The 23707-nt window shown below is 50.3% G+C and overlaps 1 protein-coding gene across 4 annotated transcripts in view; it reads left to right on the plus strand.

Moving 5' to 3' along the window:
- The window catches only part of LMF1 (lipase maturation factor 1), a 99499-nt gene that overhangs the window by 61662 nt on the left and 14130 nt on the right, over positions 1 to 23707 (plus strand). For all 4 annotated transcript variants that reach the window (XM_015591189.1, XM_015591190.2, XM_025048299.1 and 1 more), the window contains 2 exons: positions 7692 to 7757; positions 21362 to 21529. In XM_015591189.1, coding sequence (XP_015446675.1) covers positions 7692 to 7757; positions 21362 to 21529 — 234 coding nt within the window. The remainder of the gene's footprint in view (positions 1 to 7691; positions 7758 to 21361; positions 21530 to 23707) is intronic.

The raw sequence follows: 23707 nt of genomic DNA on the forward strand, positions 1-23707 counted from the left end.
CTGCCTATATGTTTTGGTGACCCCCAAGTAACCTGCAGGCTGCAGAAAGCAGTGACAAGATGCTAGTGCCTTTTCCATGCAGCTTCAAATCCCTAGTCATTAATCAGCAGGGGCTCCACTGCTAAACACCTGTGCTGCTCACGACTCTGTGCTCGCACCTGGCTGCAGCACCCACAGTGGGGCCTTCTGACACTTCTTGTGTGCAGACTCTCCTACTGTCTTGTTAACACAAGAGAAAAGGCCATATCTGAAATGCAGAAAATGTAGGCCCAGGGGACTTAACAGTTTTCATGTCAAAATTCAGCAGAACCGGGGGCTGCAGCCAGGCCGTGATTGAAGGGCACCATGAGAAAACACTTTCCTTGAAATACTGGCAATTGCGTCCGAGATCCTGCCATAAAGAGTCACCTGGGAAATTATGAAAGCTTTAAGCCAATAAATTCAATAATTTAGATGAAATGGACAAATTCCTTGACAAATGCCGCTTACCAAAACTGAGACAAAAAGAAACAGGAAATCTCAGTGGTTCTGTACCTGTTAAATAAGTTGAATTTGTAATCAAAAACCTTTTCCAGAAAGAAAAGTGTAGACCCAGATGGCTTCACCAGTGAAATCTCTCAAATATTTGAGGAGGAAATAATAGCAGTCCTACACAAACTCTTTTGGAAAATAGCAGAGGAAGAAATACTTCCCAAATTGTTTTATGTGACCAGTATAACAGTGATACCAAAACCTGAAGAGGACATCAGAAAAAGGAGAAGATAAACCAGTAACTCCCATGAGCAAAGGCACAGAAACCCTTTGCAAATATCAGCAAATCAAATCTGGCAATGAAAAAAGGCATAGTTTATCTTAGGAATGTGAGGTGGTTTTAACATTTGAAAATCAATTAATGGAGTTTTCTAGAGTAACAGAATAAAGATGAAGAACAATTTTATCATCTCAGCAATTGCAGAAAAAAGCACATGATACAATTCAGCACCCACTCATGACGGTCTTAGACAGGAACCTCCTCAGCTTTACAAAGGTATCTGTGAAACCTCAGCACACACCTGTCTTCACGGTCTTTCACATGCAGTTAGGAACCAGGCCCGGATGTCAGTTGCTGGTTCTGCTCTTCAACACCGTACTGGAAGACTTAGTGCAATAAGACAAGAAAAAGAAATAAAGGCATAAAGACTGAGGAAAAAAGAAATGAAGCCGTTATTTATAGATATGATTGTATACATACAAAACCCAGGGGAATCAAACAGCAGCTACTAAAATGAGTGCATGAATTTCACAAGGTTGCAGGATACAAGTCAACATGAAAAATAACTGGACTTTATAAACTGTTAAGAAATCATTAGAAAATAAAACTGAAAATACATTCTACAATTGCATCAAGAGCTTGCAAATACCTCAATCTGATTAAGGAGATCTAAGATGTGTATTTTAAAACGGTAGAACGTTGCTGATATGAATTTAAAAGACCTATGTAAATGGAGAGGTGTACCACGTTCATGGTCAGAAACCTCAGTATTGTTAAGATTGTCTGTTTTACTCAAATTTATACAGAGATTCAAGGCAATTCTGCCAGACTCCCAGCTTTTCAGGAGGAATTGACACGCCAATTCTAAAATTTACATGGAAGTACAGAGAATATTGACAAAAAAGAACAAAGCTGGAGGACTTATATTTCTCGATTTTACAGCTGAAGTATGGAATTGATCTAAGCTAGAAAAACAGATCAGCAGAAGAAAATAGAGTCCAGAAACTGACCCAACCTCTACTGTCAATTGATATAAAACCAACGTACCAAGTGAAATCAGTGGAAGAAAGAAAGTCATTTTTTTACAACTAGTGCTGAAATCATTGGATATCAGTATAGAAAATAAAATGAATTTTGACTGCAGTCCCATCTGTTCCAAACTCTAATTTCAGAGAGAGGTTATGGACCTAAATGTAAAAGCAAAACCATAAAATTCTTAGAAGAAAACAAAAATATCTCCCAGAAACAGGTCCACACAGATATAGTCAATTGATTTTCAACCAAGGCATTAAGGCAAAACAGTGCAGCAAGGAAAGTTTTTTTTTTTTTACAAACATAAAAGCCAGAATCACAGAGTTTTTCGAAGATAAGATAGTTACTTTGGGGTGAACACAGAGTTCTTGGACAGGGCACAAAAAAGCACTAACCATTAAAGAAAAAATAGTGATAAATTGTATTTTACTGATATTAAAATTTTCCATTATCAAAAGACACTATTAAGAAAATGAATAGGCAAGCCAGAGACTGGAAAAACTATTTGCAGTATATAGGTCTGACCAAAAATTAATATCCTGAACATGCAAATCATGATAATAGGACATAGGACTTGAATGTACTTCACAAATGAAAGTATAAGAATGGAGACAGTGAACAGCTCTGAGACAGCATTTAACTCACGAGAAGGGCCAAATATAAAACACTGTCGTGTGCAGGCAACTAGAATTCCTGGTGGGGTTCATCACTAGCAGGGTGTAAGCTGGCCACACACATCCACAGCAGCCCTCTTCATAACTGCGAGACCTGGGAAACAACCAAATGCCCATCAGTGGATAAACTGTGATGCGTTTACACTCAGCCACAGAGGGGAACCAAATCCTGATGCAGCAACACAGACAAATACCAAAGCATGCTGAGTACGACCCACCCAAACCTACAGCCAGAGCACCTGACGCCCAAGTCAGTTTGTTTGAGATCCCAGAGCAGGCAGAGCTGGGCCAGACTACATGGCTTCCTGGTGAGTGGGGCGTGGAATGGCCTGGAAAGAGATCCCAGAGAACATTCTCTGGGATGGAAATCTGTCTCCTCTTTTAGGTGCTAGATACCTGATTGTATACAGTTGTCAGAATGCGTTGAACTGAATACTTAGGATGTGTGTTTTGTTTTATGTAAACTGAAGCTCAACCCTTGGACTTAAAAGACTGTCATGAGTTTGCTTTTCACATACAATAATTGCTGTAAGGTGCAGCCCTGTAAAATTCCACACGCCTTGGGGATAACGAGGGAGATGGTCATTACTGATGTTCGGAGAACGTTGCAGCAACCCCAGCCATCGGACACTCCCTACCCCAGAGACCGAGGGCAGCTGTGCAGACTGCCGACCTTCTCCATGACAGGAGCCACGTTTGGGACACAGTTGGCAGTCATCCTTGTGCAAGTTTCTGCTGAGACTCAGCTAGGCCCTGACACCTGCTGGCAGAGTGGCGAGGGCACGCACATCCGAGTCCGCTTCAGGGCACAGCTGCTTGCTGCTGCAGTGTTCAGGTCACACCTGGATCTCAGGCTGGCCATCAGCTCTGTCTCCCATTCTGAGGCTCAGGCTTCTGTCTGATGGAAGGAAATTTCCCAGCTGAGATGAGGCTTTGACCAGAAAGCTCAGCGAGTCTGCACTTGGATCTCTGCTCTTCCCCTGGAGGCCCGAGGGCTGCTTGGAGTGGGTGATTGGAAGAGCTGTTGCCTTGTTAGCATGCACCACTCGTGCATGTCCCAGAGACTCTGCAACCCAGAGAGGACTGAAAGGTTAGCAAAGAAGAGCAGGGAGCTCAGTCACCAAGGGAAAAATGAAACTTTGAAGTCAGGGGCTCTTTCTTGGAGTCAGATTGCCTCCAGTAAAATCATATTACATATAATGAAATAAATGTTGGAATGCAACATGCCCTGTGAAGACCTAAATCAAGCAGATGTCATTGTCGTTTCCTTGGCTAGCCTGCCACGTCCTGGGATCCCCACTCCACAAGGAGAGCAATTATCCTAATTTGTTTTATTGCATTAGCGTGGGCAGAGCTGAAGAAAGGGGCTTTCTTCCTTCCTGCAGGAGCGCCTTGGAGGCCAGACCTCGGACTCCAGCCCCAGGGTGGCATGGGAATTTCTGGGAAACTTGTCTGCAGTACTCTGACCTCTGGCCCCCAGCTGCAGCCCCCTGCTAAGCACAGGCTCCCAGGCTTGGCCCTTCAGCACCCTCTTTGTGCCTCTATTTCCAGCCTCAGACCCACCCCTTTCCAGTGACCTATAAAGACGTCGAATCCTAAATGCCTCTGAAGACCTGTGACAATTCCTTCCACCCACTCCATGCAGCCCCGCTTCAAAGTCTGTCACAGACAGGTGTCACCATAGTAATTTCCAAAAGATCTTTAGGATTTAGAGAGGGCAAAATACAACTCCACAAAAAAAAAAACAGCCCTAGTGATTTTTCTCCCCAACCACGTATTTCAGCCCAAATGATGTCCTATAACTTACCAGTACTTAACTGTATGCACATATGCTTGCCGTTTGTGGGGGGGGTCACATGGTACATTTCTGTTTCATCACACCTTGGGGTCAGAAAGTATTGACACCAGCAAACTGACACTGGAGAGTAAGTAACAGGGCCAAGTGGCGACACTAGGTTGGCTGGGGCCCTTCAAATATGGAGACAAGTTGGTTGTCATCATGCCCACTAACATAACTTACAGGATGCTAAGCAGTGAACTGCAAATGCAGCAGTTGCCACACGCCCTAAAAAATGGGGTTCCCCTCTGCCTGCTCAAGGAGCACATGGGGTCCTGTGGGCCTAGCTCAGCTCCCAGAGGAGAGAAGCAGTCAGGGCAGAGCCCGGGGTACCTCGGCCTCCACCAGCCCCAACACGCCCCCCCATTGCCCCTGACTGGCATCCCAGACCTCCATGCCTACTCATGAGGGCAATGGCCTGTCCTCCTGCACTTGGAAAACACTCATTATCACTCAGGGCTCCAGGGTCCACAGAGCTTCTCCTTTGTGGAAAAGGAACAGTCAGAGGACTAGCCCCTGTGTTCGCAGATGGAGGAGGAGTGTCTGGAGCAGGGCAGGGACTCCGACGAGAGAACCAGTGTATGCTTAAAATGGGGTGCTGCAGACAGCTCTCCACGGTGGCACGGGTGCCTCTGAGGAAAGGGGGCTGCCTCCCCTGGCGTTCACAGGCCGTCACTTTTCGCTGGGCGTCAGGCCTGCGGAGCACCCCCCACACACACACACCCGTCAGGTGTGAAGGGACTTGCACGGTGTTACAGAAATGGATGTTCTGCGGCGCGAAGCCTTGGATTTTCCAGTTTCCAAATGGGAGTTTTTAAGACACGTGTCCTGGGACCTGTGAGCTTCAGAGAGGAGCCGGGTGCTTGCCTTTATGTTCCTGCCTCCCACTCACTGCTTGTAAGGCCTGGGGCTTCCTCAGTCACCCTGGAATGTTCCATCATCCTGGCACTCTCCCGTTCCCAAGCAGAGAGCAGGGGTTGTATGGACATCTGTGGGTCACTTGGCTTTCTTTGGGTCTGGCGTATTACTGGCCTGTCTGTGCCATTTTTTCAGAATTAATTTGGGGCTGCAAAAGGATCAAAGAAGGCTTTGTTCTTTTGACACTTACTCTGGAAGAAAAAAAAATCCGTGGAAAATCTGACATCTGCATTGTAGGGAGAAATCAGTAGATGGGGAGGAATATAATTATCCTCCGCTCCTGAAAGAATGTCTCAGATTTTTAAGTGTCTCATATCAGCTTAGAATTTGAGTGACATTTTAATTATTTTGTTTTTTTTCTTCTTCGCCTGGTTTGAATCTCCAAAGAGTACCACTCTCGCATTCTGAAGGGATGCAGGGAGTGGAGCGGCACTCACAAGGGAGCCTCGTGTAGCCCCGTGGCTGAGGTTGTCTGCAGAACGAGGGGCACATTTTCATCAGAAATCAGCAGTTCTTCTGCTGGCAGTATGGGCTCGCTCAGGTCTGGGTCATCAGGAAACGTTTGACTTTCTGAAGCGCTATATTCACACAATCATGACCGTGGCCAAATTCAGACTGGAAGTTGTCTATCTGGCACTTTGTGATCTAAGCAAACCCAGTTTCTAGAAAAACATAACTCTCCACTTCTCAAAATGATTCATCCAAGAGTCTTTATACTTGGAGTGCAACCACAGCTCTGTGACGTTGGGGGTGGCCTGTGCGGCTGAGGGCCAGGTGAGTTCGGCCTGGCCAGGCTGTGAGACTCCAGTGAGGTGGCTGCGGAAGCAGGAAGTAGCTTCTCCAGAACCAGCTTCAGAATAGCCTTTGGGTCTTCATGGCACTCAGAAAATTGAGTGCTGCGGTCCCTTTGGGATGCGTTTGTAAACTGCTATTAGGTGCATGTTTAGCTCAGTCCAGCCCATGTGCACTGCTCTGTCATCTGGCCTTACTGTGGAAGCCACGTGGCCTAAACATGTCGCTCTGTATCTCTTCTCCTTACTCCTTTGGGTGTCGCTGCATCCAAGCCGCCAGGGGCCCAGGCTAGAGGTCTTAGCTGCTTCCCACTCCAATCCCTTGGCCCATCCTGTGGGCTCCACATTCCAGACACGTCTGGAATCGGACACACCTCACATCCTGGATGGTCATTCTGCCTTGCTGGCTACGTGGCCACCAGAAGACCCATCAACTCACACTGTCCCGTCTCTGGCTCAGAGCCCTCAGCCACCCCAAAGTCTTTCTCATGTGTAAAGGTCAGTTTTATGTATCATCTTGGCTGGGCCACCACCCCAGTTATTCAACCAAACACCGATCTCGGTGCTGCAGCAAGGGTGTTTCACAGAGGTTATTAAAGTTCATGGTCAGTTGACTTTAGTGAGGAAGACTATCCTGGACAGCCTGAGTGGATGGTGGATGGGTGGGTGGGTGCATAGTTAGATGGGGGATGAGTGGATGGGCGCATGGATGGATGAAACGGCTGTAGTCATAGCTGCAGAAACCACTCAGGAGGGAAAGCCGAGCTGTGTTCCAGGGTGGTTTCTTTATCGGTGCAGTTTCTTTCTCACTTTCTAATCCAGCTATTATGTAAGAGACAAATCGAAAATAAATCTCTGCAACTCAAGAGATATTTTTATTCCTGGCATGGGAACAGTTGGTTTCCGACTTATGAAGAAATCGTGTGCAGAGAGAGTGGATGGACAGGGTGCATCTGACAGGCATGTTGACCGTCCTCCCTGTGACAGCAGACCAGCCGTGCTGTGGACACTGTGTGGCGTCCCGGAAGCTGCACGGGGGGAGCCGACTGTGCAGCTCACCCGAGAAGCTCACCCACAGGCTCTTTGGCGGAGGCCCCTCTCTCTGTAGCTTCTTTCCCAGGGGACCAGGCAGCAAAGCAGCTCCCTGGAGACACTCTCAGGCCTGAGCACCGGGGCTATGCTGGGTGCTGTGAGACGGTAGCGACCATCCCAGGAGATGGGTAAACATTTTCATCCAGCTCACCTGAGCTGCTAAATGGTGCGTCATCGTAGCAATTTCAACATCGTCCCTTTCACGTCCTCCTTGGCATCTATGCAAGTATAAGTAAGGTTGTGTGTGTGTAGCTTTGCCAATTTGTTCATTTTTAAAGCCTCACAATTGCACTATTGAGATGATGCTCACATTCTAAAAACTGAGTTTTAAAGCGCAGAAGGAACTGACTTTATAACAAGGAAGCCAGTGTTTCTTTTTACCTGTAGCATTTGCTAACTTTTCATCATTAAAGCCCCGAATGTGCCTTTGTGAAACACTGTTTCAATCTTACCCTTTACGTCTCTTCAAGGTATAAGATAAAATCCGTCATCGCTCCCTTAAAGTTCCTTTCAGTGCAGGTTCTGCCCCTGACAGCGGTTCCCTTGCCATTCTGGGAAATGGTTCACGTGGCTTCCTCTCTGTCTCGCCTTGGCAGGGCCTGATCAAGATCCGGGGGGACCGATGCTGGCAGGACCTCACCTGCATGGACTTCCACTACGAGGTGAGTAGCTTGGTGACACGGTGATGCGATGAGGCAGACTTCAGCTCATTTGGATGTGCCCTCCTGCTTCCTTTCTCTGGGAGGCAGAGTATCCCGCTTGCTAGGGCTGGCAGAATGGGACAATGGCCACTGTGGTTGTGGGTCCGGTGGTTCCTTCTAATTATGGGCGCTGGGTCCCTCTGCTGCTGTCCACGGTCCTGCCCAGGCCCTGGATATCAGAACAGGTACCTTCCCTCCTAGAGTCTCAGCTGGCCCTTCCTGCCCCCAGGGCAGGTGCAGAGTTGAGGACTGCTCTGCCCTGTACCCAGCCCCCAGCCATGGCAGACATGGGTGCAGGAATTTCCCAGCTCCCTGGGGTACAGGCGCCCCAGTCTTCCTGTGTCCGGATCCCCAAGGCCCCCTCCCTGCCTCCACCCAGGGCTTTGGGCACACTCCCCCCATCTCAGGACCTGGGCCCAGGTCTAAGTCCCTCCAGACACTCCTGTCCCTGCTGACTGCTGGCCTATTTGTGGGGAGCTGGGACTGCATTTTCCTGTGAATTAACCTGAGGGCATTTGGCATTGAAACATCATTTGTTTTCTCAGTAACATTGGCTCATCCCAAGTACAGAACACATTCCTGTCGGGTGCCCATTCTCACGTTGGGCCCACGTCCCTCTTGTTGGCAGTAAAAACCTTGACACGCCTGGAGCGCCACCTGTCAGGATGTTTTCTTCCATGTTCTCCACTCATTGCTTGTGGCCCGAATGGAATATGGGGAAAGCGGTTTTTATCTGCTCTTCTTCTGAAAGGTGGCTTGTAGACAATCTTACACATTCTGTGACTAGTCCCGAGTGTGTTTGGTGCTTGATGTTGCTTCTCAGGCCTGGGGTCATGCCCCCTTATTGCTGTTCCTGTGTGTGTTCCAGGCTGTGTCATCTGTGAAGCAGCCCAGGGCTGGGGCGTCCCCTTTGTGCAGTGTTTAGCGGGAGGTCAGGCTTTATCTTTAGGATCCAGGGATCACCCCACATCCCACCTAATGTGCCTTGGAGTGTCCTCTCCGCCTGCCCAAGATGCCACAAGGCCCTCCCTTGGTCCTAGAGCCAACTTTCCACAAAGTGCCAGAGGAAATGCTTCCAGCTTAGCAGGAGTGGGTATGGGGTTCCATGAGCTGGGCCAAGGACACTCTGCTCTGTCCTGGGCCCACCCGCGAGTCCCCTCAGCCACCCAATCAGCACTGTCTCAATGTGTGAAGATCGCACGCGTCCCCTTGCAGGGTGTCAGTGCGGCGAACAGGCAGCGCCTGTCGGTCCCCATGGTGCGAATGCCTGTGCTTGCCGTGCATGCGGCTCTGGGGCCAGGATGGAGGTAGCCCTGGGACAGCAGGAGGAGGCTTGGTGAGTGGAGGGCAGGGCTGGGTGCGCATCCCCAGGGATTCGTGGAGCTGGCACACATCAGGCCGGGGCTCTCCGTCCTCACAGCCCTGCTCAGGATTCAGGCAGGCAGTGCACATGGGTTGTGACCCGAGTCCTGAGGACGGGCCAGCAGGCCATGCCATCCACATGTGTGAGATCAGGGCCATTGGAATCAAAGTTCTAGGACAAGCCAAGTCGAGGCTCATTAAGAACCGGGAATGTGATGACCGATGATCACACGGGATCCAAGCCTGAACCAAGCGGTGCCGTGAGGCCCTAGTTGTTCAGTGTTGCTGTCACAGAGAGGTCGGGCCCATGGCGTTCGTGTCAGGCCCTTTGGAGGGACGGAACCTCCTAACTCTGTGGCGAAGAAGCCTTTCCTCAGCTAGTTTTTTCAGCACCCTTTTTGTGAGCTAGATTGGAGTAAGGGTACTGACTAATGTCACATTTGAGGCTGGGACCTATATGCTACCCAAACACTATTCGCTGACTAAAGACCGTCTGATTCATCCCTTTGAGGTTATTTGTGCCCCTGGGGCAAGGCTGGGCGGGCCCACACACTCTGGGTAGGAGAGGCCCTCGCCTGCCACTCAGCCTTGGCGGAATTGGCCCCTGCGCCCACAGGGGCCCTTTGTGTTTCTGCCTGCTCATAATGAAGAGGAAGTTGTTGGTGAGTTCAGTCAGTCAAATCAGAAGAAACACTGGGCAAACGTCTTCAAACATAAATTGTCAGCCACAGTGAGAGAAAAGGCAGGTGGCCTCTGTGTGATGGACGCTCCACCACCGAGCACGGTTTCTCCAGATCTGGTAATGTCTGGACCCGCAGTCACGCAAAGCCAGCGTCACTGAGCATATCCAGGGCAGAATAACGTCCTGAAAGCCTCCATCCTCGAACTGACAGGCTCTGCTCCAACACTCAGTGAAACCATCCACAGGAAATGCCCACGGGCTCGCCTCGGCTGCCAGACGCTAAACGAAAGGAAGAAAAATAAATGCAGCTGACCTGCTGGAAGTTTTATGTCTTGTCCAGTTACCTTTAAAACACGCATTGTTCCACTGGAACAGCAAGAACATGCTCTTGGCAGGGGACTTGTATTCTTGTATGGACCTCCCTGCTCTATAGAGGTTCATCAAATTTGAGCTTTTTAACTTCAGAATACTTTGATCACACAAGTTTATTCCTTAAATTCCTTTGTAGTAGGCACATCTACATCTCTTGCATAAAACAGCCTTCACTCTACAGCTTGGTGATTCACTGGTAAAGGGGATTGTGCGTTTTGGTTGCTGAACTGTCACAGGTGTCTTGGCCTCACTGGGTCCTGCCGCCCACGGTGGGTCCCGCCTACAGCCCCTCCGGAGTCCCTGTGTGCTTGAGCATGATGCAGCTCTTCCTTCTCTGTTTCTCCCCCACCCCCAGGGGCACACAAATGAGTTCAAACAAGTTTACGCTGTTGTTTTGCTCCAGGGTCCTGCTCTCAGCGCTGACCTTTAATCCAGGGGTATAAATCACTTTTCACTCCTATTATTTGTAAAGTCCCACAGCCTCACAGTACATAAAAGAGGCTTTTGTGTCACGTCAGTTGAGTTTTTAAGCTAGAGTTTCAAGCGCGTGGTGGGAACAGCTGACTCACAGGGTACCTCCAGGATCTGTCCCAGAGCCTTGGTGTTGGAGCGTTGTTGCTAGGTGTGCTCCCTGCCTGACAGTTCCCAGGTGCACATGGGGTGGTTCAGATGGGGCGCTGCCACGTACGTTCACTGTCCAGGGTCAGCTGAACAGCAGGAGGACGCTCCAGATGCACTCCTGTGACTGCTCTCTCAGGGACCGTGATGGAACTGTGAGGGCAGCTGCCACTGGCATTTCCGGGAGAAGCTTTTCCTCTTTCTCTTGGGATCTAAGGCACGTCTTCACATATGTCAAGGTAGAAAATGGTCCCTCATTCTAGTGTCGCTCAACTCACAACAGGGTTGCTATGGCCATCTGTCCCTGGATACTGTTCATCCTTCTGCAAGCTATGGTCATTCTTGGCACACTGACCCCGGGGGCCCAGGCCAGGCATTCCTTCCCAGCAACCTCGGCAGCCATACCCAGGTGTTCATGGGGGAGACCAAGTTGGGCTGAGCCCCAAGGACAGGCCCTGCTGCCCAGGACAGCAGTGCCAAAAGGAGCCTCAGCCCCTCTCAGGGCCCTCCCGCCTCCCAGGCAGCCAGTTGCCCTCTGGGTACTAAGCGTTGTCAAGGGAGGCTGCTCACTAAATACTGGCTAAACCTCGGGGTGAGCTGCAGTAATCTGCCTGCAAACACCCAGCAGCCTGTGACCGATATGTTTCACAGCCCCTGAGCCTTGGGCATTCCACACCCGCCCCTAGTACTGGTGGCTTCTGTTTGTGTCTCGGGCCAGTGGGTCCTACTTTTAATTGCAACCCCGGGACCTGGACTACTGGATGTTTTGTACTGTATGTAATTGGATGGGGGTCACTGAACACCCTTAGATATAGCAGTCTACTAATCTGGAAATAATTTGAATCAAGGTTGACGTTACCATGAACGCTGTAAATGTTAACTTGATAGAAGCTGTGACTGAGATGCCTTCAGCAGGTTAAGAGTTGTGACTTACTTGCTTTGCCCACTGACAATTTTATTGATTTTGTAGGAAGAAGGTGTTTTATGTATTTACTGGGAACTGGAGGTCGGGAGGTAGTACTGAGCCTGGGAAATGTCAAGGTCCAAAGTGGGACATGGCCTGGATAGGTGACTGACCGTGGGGCGGTTTTGGTGGGGCCCACACCCCGGGAGCACGCAGAAGGGCCAGCCCCATCAGACCAAGGCCAAGACCATGAAAGGTGGGGGTGCAGCCTCAGGGTCAGCTATGGTCATTGCTGTTACAGCGGAGAGCTCTTGAATGGCAGTGCCCAAACTTGAACCCAAGTCCAAATCACTCCCTGCCCTTTATATAGACCTGTGTTGCCGACCCTCTTGAAGCACCCACTTCCGGCTTATGTGATCCTGAGCAAGTTACCTAACTGTTCAAATTCTGTTTTCCCAACTTTAAATTGATAACAACCCCAGGGTTCTCAGGCAAATTACTGATGTCTAATTTAATTCCTTTATTGTCAGAGTATGTGACTTGAATCTTTTCAGATTTATTCAGACTTGTTTTATGGCCCCGAATATGGTCTATCTTAGTGAATGTTCCATTTTAACCTAAAAAAGGAATGTATACCGTATGTTCTATAAATATTCAAGTTGATCTGTGGTGTTTTTCAAGTCTTCTATAGCCTTACTTATTTTTTACTTATTCGTTTCATCAAGTATCGAGAGAGGGTGATTGAAATCTTTGACTAGAATTGTAGATTTGTCGTATCTACTTGCAGTTCTATCCGCTTTTGCTTTGTGTATTTTGAATCTGTTATTAGGTACATAAATGCTTGAGTGTTGTGACCTTTTGATGAACTGACCCCTTTAGCATTATGAAATGACCTTTTATTCCTGATATTATTTGCTCAGCAGTCCCTTTGTCTGATATTAATATAATGACTAGTTTTCTTTTGACTAGTATCTGCACAATATGCATTTTTCCAAGCTTTAACTTTTAACCTACATGTGTCTTCATATTTGAAGTGTGTCTCCTAAAGGTAGCATATAGGTAGGTCTTATTTTTTATCCACTCTGACAAATTTTGCCTTTTAATGGTGTATTTTGGTCATTTGCATCGAATGTGATCTTTGATACGTTAGGTTTAATCTTTATTCCTTTTTTCACTTTTTTCTGCTGCTTTTAGATTAGGTGAATGTTTTTATGACTCCTTTTTATTTCTTTTCTTGGCTTATTAGCTGTGACTTTTTGTCGTTTTACTTTTGTGGTGGTTTTAGCGTTTATAGTATAAATCTTTAATCCATCACAGCTTGCCTTCAAGTGATAACTATATTTTTTTCATAAATGATAAAAGAACTTGACAATGATGTTCTCCCACTTTACCCTCCTGGCCTTTTTGTTAGTGTTGTCATATGTTTACTTTTACATAAACCGTATACCATATTATTATTTTTGTTTTAACAGTCAAATTACCCTTTAAAGACATTTTATTAAATTGAAAAGATAACCTCACACATTTATCCACATGCTCACCATCTCCAGGGCTCTTCACCCGTGTGCAGACCCACATCTTACATCTGACAGCTCCTTCAGTCCACGTGTGCAGGTATGCTGGTGATGAGTCCTTTCAGCTTTTTTATCTGAGCCTCTCTTTCACTTTGGGTTTTGAAAGAGATTTTTGGTGGGTATAGAATGCTAGGTTGACAGGTTTATCAGTACTTTAAGGATGCTGCTTCATTGTCATCTCACTGGGAGCCAGACTTTCCCCTGGGTCAGGAAGGATGTGCACCATTGGAGGTGCAGTAGATCCCAGCTCTTAGGGACCCATTGCCACCGATGGTCCTGACGACACATTGTCCACTTTCCTTCAGTGTTTCAGTTGTCCCAGGCCCGTGTGTACTATTGTTTATCCCCACATTTATAACTCATTTCTCTTTGTTCCATTTCCAGTTGCCTTAGTAGGAGGTGGGAAGCAGCTGTGGGGAGTCTCGTGCTCACAAGGTGGGCACCATGAGGACACCCCAGCACATCTGCTGTGGCCTCATGGGGAGAAGCCTTCAGCCCCAACATCAGGGCCCTGCCCCTGGGGGAGACAGCTACCAGCTGCATATAAAAACACATAGCAGGTCTTACCTTTTTATCCTAAGACCTTCACTTGATAGGTATACAGTATGTCCCCTTCCCCTCCCATCAGTGAGCTACCAACACGTCCCCAGGACACACATCAACACCTACAGTGTACGAGGGAGGCACCCCACTCTGAAAACCAGACTGAGAATTCAGACTTCAGGGGGCGTTCCATGGACACCTCATCTCCGGCCCTGCAAAGGACAAGGGTCCTGGATCAGTAGGGAGCGAGTATAACCCACGGATTTTCTGTTAAAATGGAACATGTGGAGCTTGAGGGTTTAAGAACTCATTCTTCAGACAAGAATCACATGTGTTCCCTTTCTCATTAAAACCCGAAACACATAATTTATAGTCCCTAAAATGGGAAACTAGCTGAAAAAACCATTTCTGTTCTTCTTAGACTTCTCACTGAGGGACGGGAGGGTGGGTGTTAGAGGAGAGGACTTGTCCCCCAACAGGAAGTGACGTAATTCTCCCCAAAGGTTCGTTACCTTCTAAATCCCTGCACACTTTTCATCACTCTTTATATTTTCCTCATGTTTTCCTTATTTAAAATTGTCTCTTTTTAGGGGAACCGATTGTAAAATGTCACAGGGATCCAGGCTGTCCAGTCCACGGCACCCGGGCTGGTCTGTGCTCTGGACACATGGCCATGTAGGTGAGCGTGGCCCAGCAGTCGGCACAGGCAGCACCGGGCACTCCTCCCCATGCTTTATGGGGTGCGATGCTCCAGTCACCACTTCCATGGTTTACAACCAGATTTTATGACATGGTGTTTTTTTCCAGCTCAATGCAAACAGAAATAAAACTGTCCTGGGCTTGCGGAAGAAGGGAGGCCTTGGGACCCTCCAGGCAGTGCGGCCCAGACCAGCAGGGCTCAGGGTCGGCACACAGAGCAGGCCCCACCCGCACACTCCCACCTCTGGCAGGTCGTAAATCCACATAAGGAGCCCGACTGTGATGCTCCCCAGGGAGCGAGGCCCCTAGAAAATAGAGCCTTCCTTTCAAGGAATTTCATGTTGTAGGGGACGGCTAATGTCACAGTCACCATATTTGTTCTCATTTACATGATGCAGCAAAGCCCCACGTGGGCTGAGGGTGCAGGGCCTGCCTTGGGGCGCCCACCTGCAGATTTGGCAGCACATCTCCCCAGGAGTGGGGAGTGGCTGGCCTTCCAGCTCCCCCACTGCACCCATGCAGCCTCCTGCGCCATCTGGTCGGTTCTTCCATTGAGAGTGTCCTCCCCTTCACAGCACCTCACCTGTGGGAGCTAATGAACGTCAGGCAAATCTGAGGAAACGTGAACTCCCCGCAGCCGTCCCAGCCCATTAAATGTGGGTCGTGTCCTTACCCTGTTCAAACCTGATGTGTCCCTAACCCAGTGTCTAAGGCCACAGGCTGGGCTCCCGCTGACTAGGCACCTACTCGGAGGCCATGTCGGCCGCACTTTGGCTAGGGAGTCCGTCGCCCATTATCCCGCAGCCCCCTGTCCCCGGCCCTGCCCCATCCTGAGAAGCTGCGTCTTATGAGAGTTTCTCTGTGGACGCAGAATGACTCACACAGCCTGGGAAACATCCCCTGTCCCCACGATGTGATTCCTAGAAGTGTGCGCCAACCACAGAAACATGCATTTATGTTCAGGAAACAAAAAATGGTGAAGCCCCAACCGGGGATGCCCTGCCCCAGGTGCCCTGCTCCTGAGCGACAGGATGGGCCACTGACCTGAGTGGAAAGTAAGAAGCGCTGCCTAGAGGTGGCCGAGGCGGCCGTGAGAACATGCGGCCTGTGTCAGGTTCCTGGTCATGGGCTCTGCTCAGTGATTTATTCTTTTTGGACCCAGACTGTTTGTTGGAAACACTTAGGGGATGTCCTTAAGCCTGCTCTCTGCTGCCTGCGTCCTGCCTCTCGGCCTCTGTCCCCTCTGTAGACAGCACGCGGAGGCCTCTGCCTCCCAGCATTACTCAGTAAAGGGCCCGGTCTCCCTCCCTGGCTCCAAGCAAATAAGCGAACTCTGTTTATTTTTCTTATTTTATATGCGCTGTACAAGTAGCAGGGGCTGCCCGTCAGGGAGGTGCACGAGGAACTTCCACACAGGCTCCTTGGAAGCCCTCACAGGACACAGAGGCCCCACGCCTCCTGGGGAAGGGATAGCGCTCCAGGACACTCAGATGTGACCCACTGGCGCAGTGACCCCGAGGGATGGCTCCGCGCCCGGAGGTCATGTTAAAACACGTTGTCTCCCCAGCCTGTTGTCTTATTCCCCTCGCAGACACCTCTCTCTCTCCTCTTTGTCCTCACATCAGCATCCTGTCACCAGCTGGGAGCCTAGAGCGAGGGGGCTCCGACACAGAGCCACCCCACGTGGCTTTACAGAAAGGGCCCCACAGAAGAGAGCTTTCCATACAACTGGTGCAAAGTCCTTTGTGCTCATCAGTGCACCTCAGTCACCCTGCTCTGAAAGGCTAGGGACACAGGGCCATCCTGTCCAGGGGACCCCGGAGGCAGTCAGCGCCAGGTGACAGTGAACAGGGAGGCCGTGTCCAGGGGCTGTGCAGCGCACTGAGCTAGCAGGTGCCAAGGGAGCCCTGCCCACATGCCTGCCACCTCTGGGAAAGGGGCTCTGACATCCAGTTCACATCTTGGTGCTGGTGCTGGAGGGCTAGGGGACACAGCATAGCAGAACCCTCAGGAGAGACAAAATAAGGCCCAATGGCAGTGCGGGCAGGTAGGCCCTGCACACGTCCAGCCCACCACTTCTGGGCCCAGGACCAAGCAGGACCTTGCCCAGGCCCCAGCCTGCCCATGGCTGTCCCTGCAGGCATCTCCAGGACTGGGGAGGGAGAGGGGAGACAAACGGAACTGTTGGGAGCATGTTTTGCTCAAAGTCTGCATTTCCCTGCTGGCTGGCAGCTGGGGCCACTCTCAGCCCCAGGCCCCCATCTCTGTGTAGTGTGACCCCCACACCCCGCCTCTAAGCCAGCGAAGCTCCTTGCCTTCATGTGGGTGATGCCTGTCCTCAGGCCAGTCTTGGACTAGATTTATAAAATTCAGTCTCTCTGGCCAAGGAATATGGTGCCCTTTTCAACGCAGGGCCTAGGCAGTGAGAAGACAAGGTCCTCGGACCCTCCCCTTACTGCTTAAGACCTGGGCCAGCCATGGTCCCACAGGTGGAACTCAGGGAATCCACTCCACCCAGTAAGTGGATTAGGGCCAGCTCAGCCTTGAGCGGTGACAACACTAACGTGGCCGTGGATGCATTGTCACACCATCCCGCCTGCTTTACGATGCCTTCGCTTACAGAGTTTGTTAATGACAGGAGCCCACGGGGCAGCCGGGGGCAGGGGACTTCCACTTCAGCCTCCCTTGACTGTGGATAGGGCGCAGCCATCTTGTCAAAACTCATTTTCCCTGGCTGGCTAGGACTGTTGGTAAAAGCAAGGCCTTCAGCTCTGAGAAGTGTGCAGGGCCAGCTGTCCCTCTGCCAGAAACAGGGCTGAGCGGCGTGCTGCCCTTACCTGCGGCACCACCAAGAGTTGGCCTGAGGCCAGGCCACTTTCTGAAATTGGACTCTAAAATGTAACCGAGGGGCTCGTCCTGACTTGGGGGAAACAAGGCGTGGTTGTCCTGTCACCATTTGCCCGTTTGGGCATTCTTCCAGGCACTACTAGCAGAGAACAAGCCCGTGTAACAGGGTCCTCTCTCATGACGGCTCCTGCGGGGGGGCCTGCCCGCAGCCTGCACGCCGGGCAGACTCATTTTGTGGTCACGCTGGCCCCGTCGACATAGCTCCGGCCCAGACGCTGGGCGCCTGGTACACATTCCTGTCCAGGGCCACGGACACCTTGGGGTGTGGGCTGACACACGCACACTCGTGTGTACAGCACTTGTGTATGTACATACACACCATATCCAGAAAAAACTTTGCTGTTTTTAAAAAAGCTGAAACATTTGGAACTGATTTTGATATCCTTTTTTTGTTGTTGAATGAAATGGCTGCTAACCACCAGAATATCTGCAACTTTAGGACGGTGGGGGTTTCACTCTGCTTAGGCATTACCTGGTGTGTGACAAATCCAACACGGCCTATGAGCAGGAAGACCCCTGATTGTCTTGCTTGTCCCCTACCCCTGTGTCTTTTCTCCCACAGCCCTGTACCCCCTTCCTTAGAGGAGCCTGCTTCTCCATCTGACACTCCCTCCACGTTCTCAAGTGGGAACAGGGTTAATTGCTGTGAGTCCCTAGGGCAAAGATAAGGCAAGGCCTGCTGTGTGCTCCCCAGAGCTGTAGAAACCCACTTAGAACACAGGTAAATGAAGAGATTGTTGAGCTACATTGGCACAGATGCAAGAGCAGGTGAGACGTAGTCACTCGTCTGGTTCCCAACTCTGCCCACTGAGTGGCCCAAAGACAGTGATACCCAGGCCAGGCTGAGTCCAGCCTCAATCAGAGGGACCTGGCTCCTAGGAGAAATGATTGCACTCAGGGCTGGGCAGGAAGGGGTTCAGATGACCCCCGGAGAATCTTTAGAGCCAGAAAGTAGGAAAATGCTCAGAAAACGGTATAGACCATCAAAACACATGATAGTGAAGGATTATACCCCATTGAATAAAATAGCCCATGTGTCTACACCAGCACCAGGAAATACACGGAGAAGCAGAACAGCCTCTCCTTACAGTGGAATGCCATGCAAAGGAATGGTGGACACAGAAGTCACCATTCAGATGCCATCAGAACCTCTGACTCCGGCAAGAATCATCAATGGGTGCAGAAACTGGGACATTTGGATGTAACAGGTTCTTTTCATAGTCTCGAACCGAGGGGAAAACAGTAGCTTTGCAGAGGAGGACCCTGGCCAACACCCCTTAACCAAGAGTTCCAGGTAGAAACTGCCCATGCTAAGACACATCACCACCCTGGGCTCACGGGAAGGTCACCTGTCACCACTGGGTCTTCCTGCCACAAGTGCGTGCCCCAGTCTGCCATGAGGAACATCAGCCACACCCACGCTGAGGGACATCCTGCAAAAGAGCATGTACTCTAAAATGTCAATGGCCTAACAAACACTCAGGTCAGGGGACTAGAGAGACATGGGAGCTGAAGGCAATGTGTGATCCAGGATTTCCTTTTATTTAAAAGACATTATCCGGACAGCTGGAGGAATCTGAGTAAGGCCCACAGGTGACAGACAGGGGAGCATCCTGTGATCGCTGCCATGCTACGTGAGAGAACACCCTTCTTTTGGGAAATTCGCACTGAAGTGCTTAGGTGGCGGGCACGTTTCAGCTGACTCTCAAACGGTGCAGTGGCAGAAAAGGAGGAAGGGGTGGTAAAATGGAAACATTTGGGACATTCAGGGTTGTTGTTTTTTTTTTTTAACTATTGTAACTTTTCTCTAAGTCGGAAATCATGGGTCGGCTTTAGCTCAAGCGGTTACTTCGTCATGGCAGACTACTAATCCCTGCCATAAGCTGGAAATCGTGTCCAAATGGAAAGTTAGCAGGAAGACAGGCTGCATAGTTCCACCCTGGCCCCCTGGTAACCTGTCCTCCCAGATGGGACGGCAGCCCTTCCCTAGCACCCGTCCTGCCTCTGAGCTGTGGGGTAGACGGCCGGGCAGCTGCTGTTTTCGTGACTTCCTACCACAGCCCCTCATCCATTCCTACCACCGTGAATGTCAGGTGGGAGGTCCACACTCAGGGCACCCCGGCTAGCACGCCTTAACCAGTTTCTCCGCATGTACAGCAGTCACTTCGCCATGCCCATCGCGTGACAGGCGTCCAGCAGGACAGGTACTTCCTTGTGTCCATAGCAAGTCTGAGAGTAACCAGGCCCGGGGCAGAGGGAAGAGCAGGCTGCAGCCATGCCTGATGCTGGTGGGGGTGGGGGGAGGCGGGTCAGGGCCTGAGGGGCCATGTAGCTGAGGTGGGGGGTGCTGTGTGGCCAAAGAGCAGGTCACAAGGGGCTGGGGTCAGCACTCCAGTGGCAGCCGCAGGAGGTACTTTCTTCCTTTGGGACTTAAGCTTGTGTGACAAAGAAAAGTCCATTGAAATTATATCAGGAACGTCTTTAAGTTTCAAAATCGGAGCCAGGCTGGCACTACTACCCACTTGTGTTTTGGGCTCAGCCTTTCCCTAACGGTAGCCATCATTGCCCACATGGCACCTCTGTGTCCGCAGGGGGCGTATGTGTGTGCATGGAGAACATAAGTCCCAAGAGGGAGAAGGGTGCCTGCATGTGCTTGGCAGCATGAGGAGGCTCGAGGCCCAGGCCCAGGGAAGGGAGGGGAAGTGGGCATAGTGTACCCCGACGCCCTTCACGAATCACAGCACGATCCGAAGATGTGGAAGCGAACCAGTTCATGTTAGAGGAAATGTAGTGGTCCACCCAGGTCTGGGGCCACCGATGCCCCGTGTCCTGTCAGTGTGGAGGGGCTCCTGTGCACAGTGAGACCCGTGTCCTTCACCGACGGCTGGGTGTCACATGGGGCCTCCCTGATGGGGCAGTAAAGCCCAGTTCTAGGCACGTCCAGACCTTCATGAGTGGGCATGTACATGGCCCCACACAGTGTCTTCACAGTCAGCTCCTCTGAATATGGATGGCCATGTGACCTTCCGTATGGCCTGTTCCCACTGGGTGTCACACGGGGCCTCCCTGACGGGGCAGTAAAGCCCAGTTCTAGGCACATCCAGACCCTCGTGAGTGGGCATGTACACGGCCCCACACAGCGTCTTCAGTCAGCTCCTCTGAATGTGGATGGCCATGTGACCTTCCGTATGGCCTGTTCCCAGCCTCAGCTACAGATGAGGGGCTGGCAGAGGACAGGGCCTTGTGGTCGGAGGTGCGGGGCCTGTCAGGTGGGTTCTGGGACAGCCAGCACCACGGCTGAGTCAACACACGGGCCTCCTGGGACACACTGCGCCTGCCCGCCCAAAACACATGTGTTCCCAGGAACACACACCCGGAGCCAGGACCCCGTTCCCCCAGCCTTCATCATCAGAGCAGAAAGCAAGCACATGTGAGCTTCAGCCGGAGGCAGGTTCCCACGCTCCCTCCTCCCTCCCCCAGTGACCTGTCCTCCTCCTGGGGCTCTCCAGTGCCCAGTGCTGCTCGGGGATCTGTCCACAGGTTCTCCCCGCAGCATCTGAGCTCCCATGTAGCCAGGGCCTTCAGGGCCCCTGAAGGGGTCGGTGTCAGAATTACAGGTGACCCTGACATGCACTCTGAGAAGGCCTAGACATGTGGCCCCATCGTCCTTGTCCCTGCAACTCGTATCTTGGCAGCGTGTGAGCTGCCGGAGGAAGGGCCATGGCAGCGGCCTCCCCCATGCATTTCCCAGCCAGGCTAGTCCCAGACACTACCTTTCCTGAAAAGCCCCCCACCCTCTGAAACTGGCCGGTGGACGCCACACGGGCAGGGTCAGGTGGGCAGGCTGGGGTCCCCTGTGGGTTGGGGCTCGGTTCTCAGCTCACAGTGTCCTCCTGTCCCACAGACACAGCCGGTGCCCAACCCCGTGGCCTACTTCCTGCACCGCTCCCCATGGTGGGTCCATCGCTTCGAGACACTCAGCAACCACTTCCTGGAGCTGGTGGTACCCTTCTTCATCTTCCTCGGACGGCGGATGTGCATCCTCCATGGCGCCCTGCAGATCCTGTTCCAGGTTAGTCACCACCAACACCCATGAATGTGAACATCACTTGTCAGTTCCCAAGAAAAACACTGTTGGGATTTTAAATGTCTGTGTCCTGCTTATTGTTTTCATCACGTATAAACTCTGCATGCTGTCATGGCGGTGCCCATGTGACGTCAGGAGTCGTGCTCCTGTCTTTTTTCCTTGTTGTCCAGGGTCTGCATGTGGTGCCAGGTCACAGGTGCAATGGGCAGCAGGTATGGGGCCTCCCCTGATTCCAGAGGACATGCTCCCTGGCCTAGTGGGATGTGACTGTTGATTGGTGGGTTTGTTTTTGTGGCCACCTTTATCAAGTTCTCTTCTATTTCTAGTTTACTAGGAAGTTCTGTTTTGTGATTTTTGTTTTGGGTATTTTTATTCATGAATGAATGTTGGATTTTAACAAATTGTTTTTTCTCTACCAGGTGTGTGAGGAGGTCGCTTTTTTTCCCTTTAACCTGTTAATGTGGTAAATTGCATTAATACTGCTAATGTTGAACCAGTTTTACGTTCCTAAGAGAAACTCAGTTTGGTCATGCTGTGTATATCGGATATGATTTGCTAATATTTTGTTTTGGATTTTGCGTGGTTGTCAATGAATAAGATTCGTCTACAATTTTCCGTCCTGCACTGGCCTTGCCTGGTTCTGCTCATGGAACTCATCAAGGGCGGGCTCCCTTTTCTGAATGAGTTCATGAGGACAGAGACAGCGCTCCTGCGTGAGCCACCTGGCCTTGCGGGGTCTCCGTGACCACTGATTAACACCTTTCGTGGCTGTTGGACTTGCAGGGTTTCCATTTCTTCTGGAGGCAGTTTTGGTGGCAAACATTTTCTTGGGAATTTGTCCATTTCATCTTTTTTCAAATTTATTGGCCACGAAAAAAAAAAGTCATAATGTTCTCTTATGTTTCTCTTATGTCTCTTATTTGTCACCTTCTCTTTTTGACCTGTGTCTTTTCCTCCAGTGTGGCTCTTGTAACAGCACAGAGCAGGATTCTTTTCAAACTGAGGCTGACACTCATTCTCCTTTACATAATAAGTCCGTATATCTCAAATGACGTCTTTGGGTTTATTTACACATCTTTGTTTCTTTTTTGTCCCTTTTCTTTCTCATTCTTTCTCATTCTTTTACTTTCCTCTGCTTCTTTCAAGTGAGTACATGCTTAGTTAACTGACTGAAAATCTAAATTTGACCCCCATCTTTGCTGCCATGATGGGCCTCAGGCCTAAGAATGCTATAACTGTCACTGTCCCTACTCGCTCACCAGCTTTCACTGCCTTAGTATTTTAGTCCTATTTTGTTTTGCTTTTAATTCATAGACTGCTAGAAGTTTCAGATTTACAGAAAACTGAGCAGAGTCTAGAGGGTTCCTTTATCCGCCCCCCGCCACACACAGTTTCCCCATCATGAACATCTTGTAGTATATTTGTTATAACTGAGGAGCCAACATTGATACTTTATTAATAACTAAAGTCCATAGTTTACACTGCTGTTTACTCTGAGTGTTGACCTTTTTATGGGTTTGGACAAAGTACAGTGCATCCACCATCATAGTATCATACAGAGAGCACCGTCACTGGCCTAAAAATCTTCTGTGCTGTCCAGATTCATTTTTCCCTCTCCCCGCCAACCCCGGGCAAACACTGGTCTATTTACTGTCTCCACAGTTTTGCCTTTTGCAGAATGTCATGTAGTTGGAAGCATCCAGGATGGAAGCTTTCAGGCTGGCTTCTTTACTTAGTAATATGCATCTGAGATTCCTCATGTCTTTTTGTGACTCGAGAGCTCATTTCTTTTCCTTGCTGAATGATATTCCATTGTCTAGATGTACCACAGATTATCCATAAACTGACTGGAGTTGGCTGGAGGACAGAGCCCTGGCTGGCCTGTGACCCTTGCCAGCAGCCAGGGGCACTCCTACACTGGATGTGCCAGTTACTTTGGGGAGTGGCCTGTGTTAGGTGCACCCCATGGGTTTACGAATTGCCCTGACAGGCTGCGTTTCTATCTCTGCGCGCACAACCTCAAAAGGCATCTCTGTTCCTGTTTGTTTCCATTCATTCCCTCAGGAGAGGGTTGAGGATGTGAGCATCTTACCTCCTCCCACACTCAGCTTACACAGCTGTTCCAGAGGGTTCTGCAAGGCCATGGGTCCACTGTCTGCTTGG

This window comes from Pteropus alecto, unplaced genomic scaffold (assembly GCF_000325575.1).
Source record: "Pteropus alecto unplaced genomic scaffold, ASM32557v1 scaffold44, whole genome shotgun sequence".
NCBI classification, from domain to species: domain Eukaryota; kingdom Metazoa; phylum Chordata; class Mammalia; order Chiroptera; family Pteropodidae; genus Pteropus; species Pteropus alecto.